At 36.8% G+C, this 14,748-nt stretch overlaps 1 protein-coding gene across 1 annotated transcript in view; it reads right to left on the reverse strand.

Moving 5' to 3' along the window:
• Positions 1-14,748, reverse strand: part of Dnah3 (dynein axonemal heavy chain 3) — a 177,684-nt gene that overhangs the window by 61,902 nt on the left and 101,034 nt on the right. Inside the window, exons 37-41 of the mRNA XM_063227087.1 lie at positions 11,597-11,708; positions 9,892-10,133; positions 7,825-7,925; positions 6,902-7,007; positions 5,742-5,871 (exon numbers count right to left, since the gene is read on the reverse strand). Coding sequence (XP_063083157.1) covers positions 5,742-5,871; positions 6,902-7,007; positions 7,825-7,925; positions 9,892-10,133; positions 11,597-11,708 — 691 coding nt within the window. The remainder of the gene's footprint in view (positions 1-5,741; positions 5,872-6,901; positions 7,008-7,824; positions 7,926-9,891; positions 10,134-11,596; positions 11,709-14,748) is intronic.

Here is a 14,748-nt window from a genome sequence, read left to right on the forward strand (position 1 = left end):
CTTTTTTTTTCCCTAAGCCACGCCATTTGCAAATAAGCAATATTATCTCTTCTTTTACAGTTTAGATAGCTTTCATTTCTTTTTAAAATCTAATTTATTCCTGTTATTATTTTTTTTTTCTTGGTACCAGGGATCAAACTCCCAATCTCATGTTTTGCCAAACAGGCACTTGTGCTGTTGGGTTATATCCACCTTCTAGTATTATTCTTAATGGAAGTGGTAAAGGTGGGCAATTTTGCTTTGCTCCTTATCAAAGAGGAAATATCTTCAGCCTTTCCTGTTGAGCATGTTTGCCGTGGGCTTTTCACAAATGCCTTTTTATTAACTTTAATCTTTCTTTCTTTTGCAGCTGTTTTTGTTCTTGGAAGCAAACTGAGGTACAAAACATAAGGTCTTTCCAAGGTTTTTTTGAGGCTGCATTTTTTTCTTGGGTAGTTTTCCAAATTCTTTTATATATATTGTGGCTGTTTTCAAATGTCCTAGTTATTAAAAGTCTAGCTCCTAAAAGTGGAAAAAAGGAATAATGAAGGGGGAAAAGTATCAATATTTTAAATTTTCTGGAAGTTACTTCAGCCCAAGGTGGTGGGCTTGCAAGAAGAGCCAGCTGTCAGAGTACAGATCCTTGATATTTGGATGAGGTTTTTGTTTTTGTTTTTTGGTCTTTTTGAGATAGGGTTTCACTATGCAGTGCAGGCTGGCCTTGAGCTCACTTTGTAGCACAGGCTGCTTTTAAATGATTATTCTGCCTCAGCCTACTGAGTGCTGGGATTACAGGTGAAGGATAAGGTTCTAATTGTCTATTCTAATTCCTATAATCTATATGCAAGCTACCTCTGGAACATGTGTCCAGTTTGGGCCACAGCACTGAAAGGCTACAGAAGGGTAGCTACTACCATGCTGAAAGCTGAAACTGATCAAAATTAATTGAAGGCTTTTATCCAAGCCTTCTACTGGAAATTGGGAGCCTTAGAATAGACTCTAGAATTCTAAAATAGTTACACTGGATGGATTCTGTCAATCCAGTTGTATAGATGACAAACTGATTCATGGTGCTTCCTATCACATAATCTTTATAGAATATTCTATTCATTTACATTTTAATTTAACTTATATAACTGATTTATGAAAGAGAAATGGCTATTCATATTTTATGCATGAATAAATTAAGACTCAGAAAGGCCAATATGTTGCACAATTTAGACATAATAAAACTAAAATTTGAATTAAAACCTGGCTTACTCCAAAGCCACACGCTTTACCACTTTACCAGTATTCTGCAAACTGTAATGTGCACACAGACCCCCCGGTGATTTATAAGACTGGGGACTCTGATTGAGTAAGTTCAAGATCTCCTTTTCTATTGAGTTCTTGGGTGATACAATCTTTTTTTTAATTTAAAGATAGAAAAAAAAAAGAAAGGACATAAAAAAACAATGCAGTAAAAGGGTACAAATAATACAGTATTTCAAGAAGAAAATATATACAGTATGAAATCACCAGTTAATAGGTTACATATTATCTTCCCAGAAACAGTTGCCTGTATTACTAAATTAAGGTCTATAAAGTGGACATTCATACAGTGAAATTGGAGACGGTTCCGTTCAATGATCCAACAAAAGCTCAGTTTTATGGTTTTCCGTCCTACACACTCGAACATACCTGCGGTTATATCCCTTAGTCCACCTTGCTTTCCTCTCTTTTTTACAGTAACATTTAGACTTTTAGGCTTTTATTACTCTCACGGTTCTTATTACTTTTTTAAAGAGAATAAAATCAAATGTGACTAAGCAAAACAGAGTTGGTTAGAACAGAAGGGTGGGCATAGCACATGATGCAAAAATAGAATACCAGGTGATCAAAAGTGGTTACCATGTGCCTCTTGCTATTTTAAATTGAGTTGTCTATATCATCAGGTATAATAGAATTGATCAAAACAGTACAGAACAAACCCAATAAAACCTACACCGAGGACCTTACAGGACTTCAAAAAAAGGATGATAGTCAATCCATACTGGGCATCATAGTATATCTTATTGCCTTCAAAATGGTTGCCTATACCCTCAAACTTTATACTATCAAACAAAATAGAATATATAATAATCAGACAGAACAAGATGGGGAGAGCAATACTGGGGTTCATGTCAGGTTAATAGGACAACAAAAAAGTTACTATAATATGTCCCGTTATTTTTAATTTAGTTTTCCCTTAATTAAAAAAATGAGAGAAAATAGATTAATTTAAAAAGGGGGGGGGAGATTGAGATAAGAGAGGACATTGTAATAGAACAATGCAGGGCAGAACTGAGCAATTCAAGCATCATTGTGTTTCACCACCAGATAATCTAACATAGTAGTAGTCGCCATAGTGCCTCTTTCCTTAAATTATTTGAGTGTAACTTCATATGTTATAATATCAAGCATATCAAGACAGTGGAAAGCCTTTCAAGAGAATGCAAGAATTACAGGGTATTTAGAACCTGCTAATAGAAAACAAACAACGGTTTCTATATTATCTCTTTGCCTATAAAGAATTTTGTTTATACTATAGCATATAGTGAAATATAGTAAGATACAACATGTTAAAACCAGTGGAAACAGATGTACCGCAGCTAGATGGGATTCAAAACAAGATGATATTAAATCAGCACTAGCTTTTATGTTGATACAATCTTTTTGTCACAGCTACTTTGAGTATCAAGTCATACAAATACATTCCATCTTTCAGGTGAAAGAAGCCAAAAGAGATAACAAGAGATCTAAATAGCTTATCTTGTTAATGCTCTCCTGTTTGGTGTCCCTCTTCCTCTTTGTCTCACCAGACCTGTGCACCTGTACTCCGGGCTGCTCAGTTACTCGGGAGTCCACTCTGTTTTGTTGCCTCAGGCTTCCAGCCATGGTGAGTCCCTACAGCCTTTCTGCTTCCCCTTCCAGCAGCAATACAAGTATTTGATTTTCTCTTCCATAACAGTGAGTGCTTATAATGCACATATCTTGGTTTCTAAATACTATTCTTCAGTATAAAGAACAAGGACTCCTTAGAGAAGTGGTTGGTTACAGAGTGAACCAGGCAGCATACAAGATGGACCTGGAATATCTTGTGATATCAGAAAATAAGGTCATGCTTGAAAAACGATGAGAAAAAAAGATATTAAAAGGACATGAGAGGAGACCTGGCCATGGTGGAACTTAAGCAGCGTATTCTTCTGCCCTCTTTTTAAGTGCCCCTGGCGAGGGCCAGAAAGAGAATCAGCGCTCCCGAGATCCGGCCATGGTGGGACATAGGCAGCTTATTCTTCCACCCTCTTGGTAAGCACCCCTGGCGTGGGTCAGGAGGAGAACCAGTGGCTCCTGTGAGCCTATCGGGGCTGAGAATCAAACACTGCCCCCCCCCCCAACCATAGCAACTGAGGATAGATGTCTCAACATCTCTTGGGAGGATGACTATATGCAATATAGCAAATATGGGGGATTTCCTTCTATCTTCTGTTTGAAGGTAAAGGTTGTTTTCACTGTTTTGTTTTGTTATGTTTCTTTTGTTCTGTTCAGTATTCTCAATTGGTTTTATAATGTTCTATTTTTGGCTTGATTTCGCTGTACCTAATTGACTGGACAATTATTGTGAAGATAACGAGATATACCATAGTACCTATTACTACTATCCTAGTATCCTGCTGTGAAGTTCTGTACCAATTTCACTGCATCATCTCAGTTGGCTTTGTTCTGTCTTACTCTGTTGTATTTTTACTACCTTCAAAATACAATTTAAAAAAAAGGACAGGGGAGCCCATCTGAAGGAGTGACAAAATAACTAGTTACAGCACTGTATTATATAATGAAATAAATATATGTACATACTTTGGTAAACAAACAATTTAATAAGTAAACAATTAGGGAAGAGAAAGACTTCTTCCTTCCAGAAGAATTCCAATTAGTAGTATAGAAGACTTAGAAGTAGAAAGTTACAATTAGGCAAATGCCATAATGATTATAATAGGAAAGACACACCAATGATTACTAAAATCAATTTGTCCAAATTTGAGGAGAAATAGGATATTTGCCTAATTTGCAAATATCTTCTCCAAGAATTTTATTTAATGAAAAGAAAAAATGGTCACCACGATGAAGGAGGAATATGGCTCTGACCAAATTTAAGCTGGATTAGAACCTTTACTAGTAATAAGATACATTCATCACCTCTTCCTTGGCATTCTTACTAGAAATGTATAACCTAAATCAATTAGGAGAAAACATGAGGTAAACTTAAATTGAGAAGCATTTTATAAAGTAACTGGCCAGTACACTTGAAGCTGTAATTATAAAAAAGAAGACTGAGGAGCTGCCACAGATGGGGACAACTACGGAGATACAACATTCAAATGTAATGCAGCATTTTGAATTGGATCCTGAAGCACAAAAAGGACATTTTTGGAAAAACTGATAACAGTCAAGAAAAGCATATAATTTCTTTAATAATATAATATTAATGTGAATGTCTTTGTTCTGAAAATTGTACTCTGGTTATATAAGACGTTGAAGTGAGGTGAAGGATGTGTGTACTCTTTTCTCAACTTCTCTAGATCCGAAGTTATCTCAAAGTAAAGGGCTAAAAAATGCATTTAGTGTTCCTTATCTTAAGGCCTTGCTATTCACGGCTACCATGTTATTGCATTTTAATACTGACAGAATATAAAGTTAGAGCTCTGATAACAGCTCTGTGTGCATTTTAGCCCAGCTCCTGGATTTTAGTAGTTGTGTGCACTTGAGTATTTCTGAGAGAATTCATAGCTACAGATGTGGAAATGCGAAAAATGAGATCACTCTGGGTTGAATATAATGTGTCAATTTTTCATGCTGATTTCTTTCTTCCTAGGCCACAGAAGACACAGCTTACAATAAAAACACGAGGCATTATTTGTACAACTGGTGTGCTTCTGAAGAAAATGCCTCAAAATGGAAAAATTTGAAAATTAAATACTATGTAGAAATTCTCCACTCTACTGTTTACCAAGTTAGTTTTTTAAATCTATGACTACAATACTTTTGAAGAAACGAGCTGAGAAAGTATGTACAGTACATGAAACAGAAGTCATAAGATTCATTTTGAGTTTTGTTTTTGCCAAAAAATGGCATCCAACAAAAATTCTTTAAACAGACACATATTTGTTATTTGCAGTAAAATTTGCAGTGAAATTTGATTTATGTGAAATAATTGTAGTGATTTATAATTCTACCTTGGGAAGTAAATGAATCACAGAACCATTATTTTACATGTCCCGATAAAGTTGGCTAGTTTTGCAGACTAATATGATTAGCTTTCATAGTGAATCTGTTATGTGAATTCAGATTTTTGCAATATAAATTTTCTTAACATGAGAAATTTTCCTATGTAACTTTTATGATATTTTAGATGAGATATACATTCATATATCTCATCTAAATTCATCTCTAGGATATTCCTGTGAAGTAAAGTAATACAGGACACATTACTTTTATTGTGTGCATGTAGGAGGGATGGGTAGTTTTCACAAAATCACACAAAAAAATTTAATATTAAATCAAGACAACATAGATAAACGCTTTCCATCAAACACCATTATCTACAACTCAAGAGACAGCTTATTGTTGGCCAAATACGTTAGTTGGTCCCACTATAACTTAAAGGAGATAAACGAGGGCCGAGAGCAGAAGAATCAAGGTACATTCCATCCCTTTCTGACTTAAGAATCATGGGTGTCACTTACCAAGCAGTGAGGAATACAATCTCATCATTGAAAAGGCAAGGTGGATGGGGGATGTCTGGACCACAAATCTACAATGAAGGCGAATAAAATCCAGGCAGGGCTGGACAAGCCACATGAACAAATCATTGACCTAAGAATAGAAAGCTATATGAGAGCTACAGACATTATCAAAAAGGGAGCTGAAGACTAAGAGCTTGGTCTTCTCTCAGCAGGCTAGAGATGCTAGCACAGTGATGATGTCTTTTTCGTTTTTTTTTTTTTTTTTTATTGGTACCAGGGATCAAACTCACAACTGCCTGCTTGCAAGGCAGGCGCTTATGCCGCTGAGCTAAATAACCAGCCCCTGATGATGTCTTCTGAGTGCAGGTACACGGGGGAAAGCTCATAATCACTCAGAACCCTCTGCCAGCCTCCTCCCTAATGAGCCTAAAACCGTGCAGCTCACAGGCCAGGATAACTCAAGTTTTCCATTCCCTTTCCACTGGATACTCAGAGAAGCCTGGGTACAGGATGTATGAAGTAGGTTTATAAGCCAGCTTATTGTATCTGACTCTCTCTCTCTCTGTAAATATATATATATATATGACTATATATATATGACTATATATTACTAATATGTCTATTAGTAATTCCAAGCACCTAATTTACAAATGACTGTTAGAGATGTACAAAGCAAGACTCCTGTATAAAAATGGCCACAGGATACTCAGAGCTAAATTTGGGGTTCATTTTCAGTAATTCACAATATGTGTGATATATCTATTTATCTGGGTACATAATAATTCTTGTCTCTGCTCCTCACCCAATTTCATTTTGTTTTCTTTTTTATTTACAATTTCATTTTTAAAAAACTACTTGACTAATTTTTCTACTTTTATTTTAGTACGCCTTTAAAAAAACTTCAGTTATATTTTGTGCTTTTCTTGTTAAAGTTGCTGGGGAAGGTAGAAGAAGAAAGAGAAACAGATTGCACCGCCTTACCTCAACCTCATGAAGAAGAAAATTGGAAAAATGGCAGTGGCTAGAAAACAAGGTAACTGGGGATGGCAGGGAATTGCCTGGTCATTCTTGTTTCCTAGAATTATGAAGGTGAAGACAGCCCTAGAAAGTCTGTGAGAGGAGCAGGGAGCTAAGGATGGGCGGGAAGGACCAGGTCTCACCAATTCCATGTGCTCCTCGGTAAGGCTGGAGGGGAGGGTGTCCATGTAGGAATCCTTCAAGGGCTTCCAGCCTAGCTGATGGGGCTCCATGTAGATCATCCCACATCTGAGAAGTATGAACAGATCAGTTTCAGTGCTCTTCTATTTGTTGCTAATATTGGGTGACATTCACTGTATGTCATACACTCCTTTAGGCCTTATAATGGACCTTGACAACAACCTTCATCTTACCATATGATGACACTTATCCTATTCCTCAGGATTTCCCCAGCTGAGCTAAAACAGCATCTTGAATCTTGATTTCTTTCCTTCTTATATAGTTTTATAGCATTTTATATGTTTTCAAAATGTATCCAGATCTTAACTCTGATTATTTTCAACAGTTTAAAAGGAAGTCTCATGCTGTAGGTAATATTTTGGGCTTCTTTTACATGTAAAGATTTAATCCTTAACATGTTTACTAAGATTTATCCATACGGTTGTATGTGAGTGAAGCCCATTTGTTTTACATAAAGAGTATAACTATTATAAAATCCGACTACATTATACTTTACTAATTCACTCCTGTTTAAGTGGATATTTAGGCTATTTTTAACTGTTTGTTGTTGTCACAGCTCTATGAATATTCTTTATAGGTCTCCTACTGTCCATAGATAAAAGTCTTTTGGACAGATACTGAGGAGCTGGGTCATGGGCAAATGAAGGTTCTCCTTTAGGAGCTAATGTCAAACTCTCACTTCATTTTTAGACAACCACTAACGCTGTGAACTGAGGATTGACTTTATGATAAGTCTAAGAGAACAACAAATAATATGGGTAATTTTCTAAGGCTTAATCATATTTGCAGATTTTTAGAGCTTTCCCTCTTGCTATGGTTAGTGGGGCCACACCTTCCATCAAGAAACCAGCACAGGCTGACTTACCTGCTCACAGTGGCAGGAGATGCCTGTTCTAGGTCAGCTGGCTCAAAGATCAGACTCATCTTGGGACTCATCTGGATAATCTCTCCACTCATTAAACATAGCTGCCAAGTGCAAAGGAATGGGGTGGCCCAAGAGGTTAAATTCCAACTCTAAGTGAATGATCTTAGTGAAGATAAAACTGGTTTGAATGAAGCCCTCAAATATTTCTTGATTATCTATTGTGTGTCAGGCATTGTTTTAGGTATCCTGTGATAAAACACACAAAAATCCCTGTCCTCTTGGGATTTACATTCTGCTGGAAGAGACAGATGATAAATCAAATATACAGTACATGAAATAATGAAAACGGCCCTAGAGAAAAACTGAAGTAGAAGAGGAGCTAGAAGATGCTGCTGTTGTAATTTTAGGTAAGGAGCAGGAAATCACTGAATTTCAATTTTATTTTTATTTTATTTTATTTTATTTTTTGGTCTTTTTCCTTTTTATCGGTACCAGGGATCGAACTCACGACTGCCTGCTTTTAAGTCAGGCGCTTATGCCGCTGAGCTAAACCCCCAGCCCCAAATTTCAATTTTAGATGGAAAATTAAGAAATAGTCATCACTATGTGAAGTTTTTTAAATCGATTTCTCTGTTTAATATATTCACTGCACATCCTCATCCTGTTTTATTAGCTCAAGTTTCTCACACAAGACTTCTTGTGAGATGATGATCATATTTTCCTTTTTGTTTAAGAGTATTTTTGACTTGTGGTATTATAACATGTTTCTACACAGAGGAAATTAAGAATTGCTACAAGTATACAAAGTGATGGATCTGTTAATTAGCTTGATTGAAGCAATCACCTCACAATGTATACATATCTTAATATTGTACATATTAAATACAAATGGTTTTATTTGCAAACTATACTCAGAGAGACAGAGACAGAAAGACAGACACACACACACACACACACAGAGAGAGAGAGAGAGAGAGAGAGAGAGAGAGAGAGAGAGAGAGAGAGAGAGAGAGAAGGAAGTCTCCCTTTTGAAACTATCGGGCAAATCCATTTCTGGAGTGACGAGAATGTCTCTATAAATCTCTTTTGGAATGGACTGAAAGACCACTGGAAGTCCTGGCGTTTGGCAGGCACATCTGTGTAGAAACAGCTCAAAACCTTAGGCAAGCCTTGGAATATCTACTCAGAGTACCACTTGCCTTTTGCTCACATGGACTCAAGACTGAGAATGTCACATCATGACACTTGAACATTTTCAATCTCAGACAGGAACGCTTCAGAAGAGAGAGTGTTGTACAAAGAACCTAGAATCTTCCTCAAGCCTTCATTTGTTGTTGGTGGTTCTTTCCAGTTTGTTCTCATTTTGTGTAGACAGAAAGCATAACAATCCCAAACATGAGCACGAGAGCAGAAAGATTGGGTTTGAATCTACCTGTCTGCATGTAGTATTCCTAGAGTTATGCACTCTCTGTGCCTCAATTTTCTCATCTATAAAATGGATATGACAATGTTTACCTCATAGGTAATATAACAGGATAATGCTTATAAACAGCATAATGAATGAGAATTATTTAGTCTGGCACTTGGATATAATAAGTGGTCCATAAATGAAAGCAGATGTCATCATTAGTTTTTTGCTAGCTCTTTTCTTTTTTAAAATCTACATCTACAAAACTCATTTATTTATTTTATTCAACATAACTGATACAAGCTAGAGTTTCATAAATAATCTTACTTAGTATTAATAGAAAATATAAGGGAATAATTGTTGTAAATCTAAAAAATGTTGAATATTGTAAACATGTACCAACAAAGCTGAAAAATTTGTCTAAATGTAAACTGTATATTTCTAGTACAGGTAAGTGTGTTCCAAGGGAAAAATAACCCACTGAAACAAGCTTACAAAAGTCTATACAAATCCAGTTATCTATTCCTGGGTTCCTTCTGCCTTCCCCCTACCTGTAGCCTGCAAACCAAGGAGCTGTTTCTCTTAACTTTCTACTAGGCACTCATTTCAATAAAAGGGTCTATACTTTACCCAGGAAAAAGTTATGGACTGGTAGTTACCTTTTTATTATCATCCAGAACAGTATTCATATTTTCAATCCAAACAGCATCTACTGGTCCATCAAATATAATCCACTTGCGGTCATCAGACGTTGAAGACGCTTGTTCCCGGAAAGCATTGGCTAGGACACCATCTGTCCACTCGTGGCTAACTGGGTCAAAGCATCCATACAGCTGCCCCATTGTGATAGCTTTGGGGTTGATGATCTTGTACTCCACAGCAAACTCCTCCATCTGATTGGCTGGGTGAAAAGGTCCAACATGTGTCATTTATAAAGACTTTGGTGAGACCAAAATATAAAAGAAAGCTAATACCATCCCAAAGACCAATTAGCCTTTGCTAATATGTAACCTAAAGAGTCTTTATAAAATATGTGCTTAGTCTTAATAAACCCTGGGTACCCAGGTAGATTATATCTTAAATTGTTGGGTTATTACAGCATTAGTTTTTCACTTTCTTCTGACTCTGATTTCCAACAGGGCAAATGTGCTGGTTAGATCCAGGACTAAAGAAATCTGATAGGACCTAAGAGAACTCGAACATTAAAGAAGAGAGATGTCAAACTGGGGGTATACCTCACTGGTAGAACATTTGATTACATGTATGAGGTCTTTGATTTGGTCTTTACTACCACATATGCATGCAAACATACATATATACATACACACACATCAGAAGGACAGAAAAGTGATGACTTTTTGTCAGCCCCCATTATGTACTTGGCTGGCATAGCCACTGAAGAACTTTAGCTTTGGTTTGTGATAATGAAACAATCAATAAGTAAAAAGATTCTGAAAAATGATGGTTATTTTCTCTATTTGAAGTTTGGCCCTTGAAATCCTTCTCCTAACTGCTTGGTAAGTGTCATTTGTCCCTTGAGAAGCACATATTTGGGCTGATGGATGGCACAGCATTATGTTTAATAGCAGAAAATAATGACACTTTTACATGATTCATCAAAGTTAGAAAAGGTTGGAGTAGGTGAGCCATGCAATAAATAAAGAATGATTGCTATAGAATTCTGACAGTGATTTAGCTTTCCTTTTCTTCATTTAATTTCTAGAAGTATAGTCCAATGTCAAAATTATTTCATACTTAAATTTGAAATGTTCAAATCAGATTAAAGGTTGTTAGCCCCCAAAACAAAACCTCAAAAACTCTAGGACAATTTAATAATTAAATGTCACTAGAAAACAATTTTAAACAAAGTACTTGAAGTCATTATGCAAGCACATGCACAGTATGGGTGGAAAAAAAGAAAAAGAGGGAAGAGGAGAGAAGGCAAAGGAAGGTAAAGGAACAGAAGGCAAAGGGAGGAGAGGGGGAGGAGGGAGAAGGGGAGGGGAGACAGAGGGTCGGATGTGAGGAGAGAGAAGAGACCACGCCGCGGGTTGCTTTTGGACTAATCTTATTTAGGCCAATGTTAGGGTTTTCCTTCTCATTGGAGAACTGTTGTAGAAACTTCTGTTCGGCATTTGAGAATTTCCTCCAGTCTTAATGTCACGCACATAAGTGCCTTCTTAGAAATACCTCATGCCCCCACCCTTTACTGTCTGCCTGCAGAAGTCTTTGCCATGTTCTATTTCTAGTTCTGACTTCATAATTCAGGGCTGGCAAAACTCACAGTCTGGCATCATCTTCACCGAGCCAGCTGACTGAGCAGGAAGTCCTGTCCTCCCTGGAAGCCAAGAATGTGAGCTTTACCTGCATATAAATCACCCAGAGCTGCAGCCAACACTTTATAAGCAGATGTCTTGCCTCCCATAGGGTCTCCGACAATCATATAGCCATGTCTTACTACCATCATCTCATAGATCTGGGAAGAGATATATAAGTTAGTCATCGTAAACCTCTCCATACTGCAAGTTAAAAGTCAATGAAGAAATAAGGGCTTGAAATGGAATTTTGGAGCCGGGCGTGGTGGTACACTCCTGTAATCCCAGCACTCGAGAGGCTGAGGCAGGAGGATCGTTGCGAGTTTGAGACCAGCCTGGGCTACAAAGTGAGCTCAAGGCCAGCCTGAACTGCACCTGTCTCAAAAAAAAAAAAAAATGGAATTTTGACAGACACTTCTAACTTTGGTGAATTGTACTCCTTTAGGGATCTATTGCTTAAATATCTATTCAATAAACAAATACATGTGTGACTCACATTATTTAAGGGATGAAAGATGCTGTTTTCTCTTCACCTGTCTATGTGCTAAGTATCAAGTGGTTGTCCAAAACATACATTTAGTCTGCTAGGTATCATTAACCACCTTCCACAGATAAAAACACTGAGCCCAAGCTTACTCAGGCTTCTCAGTGATGGAGCTAGGATTTGGACACGGAGCCTTCTGACTTCAATGTTTCTAGTCTTTTCATTATCCCATTGTCATTTTCTTTTTAACTTTTTTAACTGACACATAATATTTGTACATATTTATGGGGTAGGATATGATAATATACATACTCAATATGTAATTATCAAATCAGAGTAATTAAAATTAGCATTTCCATATTCTCAAACATCATTTTTATGATCTCTCTAGAATTAGAGAGTAGAATGACGGTCACTAGAGGTTAGCGATGGTAGAAAAAAAGGAGGATAGAGACACACTAGATTACTGGTACAAAAAATAAATAAATAAACCCGGGGGAATTATTTCTGGTGTTCTACAGCACAGAAAGGCAACTATGATCCACAACAATTTCTCTTTCTTCTTCCTTCCTTCCTTCCTTCCTTCCTTCCTTCCTTCCTTCCTTCCTTCCTTTCTTCTGGTACTGAGAATCAAACTCAGAACCTTGGGCTTGCCAGGGAGGTTCTTGGCCCTCACAACAATTTCTTATAATGTCATTTACTTTTTAAAAGGAAAAGAAAGTCCTCATTTTAGCTACTGCACTTTTATTGGAAACATCCACTCTAGAGACCTAAAACTGCTATCCTGACTTGATTAGAACTCTCAGAAGATGAAAACACATTTCTAAATCAAGCTCCATGCTAAAGATATTAACAACAGTCCGAGTAGTTTTAGTCCCTACTCTTGGGAACCTAGTCATGTGGAAGCCCATGTCATGAATTTTCAGATTAATCCTCTTTGTCTGTGATTAGCAACCTATAATACTTGAAATAAATGCTTTGGTCATTTATATTTATGTACAACTTTGTGCCCTGTCTTCAAGTTGTGAGTCCTTCAGAGAAATAAATCTTTTAAAGATCAAGGTCTTATTTCACACCTTGCATGTAAGCAATAAGGAGGGTCTAAATGAAAGTAGTGACAGTGTGGATAGTAGAGAAAGGGTCATATGTCTTCAGCAAATACGTTAAGCATCTACCCTGTGCTAGGACACTGTTCTGGGTGCTGGAAACAGAGCACAGAAAGAACAACAAATCCCTAACCATCAATGTTTGAAAGATATTTCAGACTGAATAGAGGTGAATATAGTGGACTATGTATCAGAAATGAGAGAAGGCAGACTCAGTTGCTCTCAGTTTCTCTTTTCACACTCTGAAATTGACTATCAAAACATCTGCGTATAAAAGGACAGGTAGTTTCACATGTCTTGTTTTTAAAAACATTAGCTTGTTTTTTGAAAATTGGAACTAATCTATATAAAAATTTATCTGTATGTCTGCAATATCTTTATAATACATGAGGAAGATAGCTGGCTAGATGAGTAGATAGGTGGACAAATGGTTGAATGGATGGATGAGTAGATGGATGAGTGAGCAGATGGATGGGGAAGTAGATGGATGGATGGGTGAATGAATAGATAAGTAAGTAATAAAGCAAGTATTATAAAATATGAATTGTAAAATCTATGTAATGGATAAATAGATGCATTTTTTAATTTGTTCAAATTTTCTGCATGTTTAAAATATTTCATAACAAAATGCTGAAAATAGGCTAGTCAGTCTGTAAAATTCAGCAAATAAACTAGGATTCAGCATTAGGTTAAATGAATCATATAGAAATTACCTCTCTTAAAACTTTTGCTTTTTTTATCTTTTTTGAGACAGGGTCTTGCTATGCATTTTGGACAGGGCTCGAGCTCACTTTGTAGCCCAGGCTGGCCTCAAACTTGCAACAATCCTCCTGCTTCAGCCTCACAAGTGCTAGGATTACAGCTGTGCATCACCATGCCCAGTCATAAAATTATTTCTACCATAAAGCAGTCTGATCTCAGAATCTGGGATGCTGGGTTCAACTTTGAACTTTACTCCAACTAACAGAGTGACTTTGTGAAATAACAATGTTGATGACCAAGGTGAAAGGGAGATGATAATGGTATAATATCAGGGATGGTATTTAGCTTTTTTCATATCTATTCTCTTAAAATTATGAGTAAGGTTTTACTCCCTACATTTTACAGAGGAGGAAACTGAGGCTTAGAGATGATAAAGTAATTTACCCCAAATCTTACAGCAAAATATTCATGGGAGTGAGATTTGAACCTGGGTCTGTTTTAAACCCAAATCTTTTGTCTCTCTGAACCAAGTTTGCTTTTTTTTTTTTTTTTTTTTTGTCTTTTTTGTTTTTATCGGTAGCAGGGATCAAACTCACGACTGCCTGCTTGCAAGGCAGGCACTTATGCTGCTGAGCTAAATCCCCAGCCCCCCAAGTTTGCTTTTAAAGGTTAGACCATATGAGTCACTTGGTCTGTGGTTCTGTAAAAATATTACTGCATACTTGGGATCTATTTCATTCAATTTATCTGTATTTCCCATAGAAAAGAATCCAAAAGGGGAACCCTGAGATTAGCATAAAGCTTCATGGAGTTTGTCCAGGTGCAGAACTATAGTGAAATTTGTGATTTCCAACTTACAGGAGAACATGGCAGACAGATAGCAGCAGCTACGGAGGCTCTCTGAGAGAC

Source organism: Cavia porcellus, unplaced genomic scaffold (assembly GCF_034190915.1).
Source record: "Cavia porcellus strain 051 isolate PalLab524CR breed Dunkin Hartley unplaced genomic scaffold, mCavPor4.1 scaffold_16, whole genome shotgun sequence".
Lineage (NCBI taxonomy): Eukaryota > Metazoa > Chordata > Mammalia > Rodentia > Caviidae > Cavia > Cavia porcellus.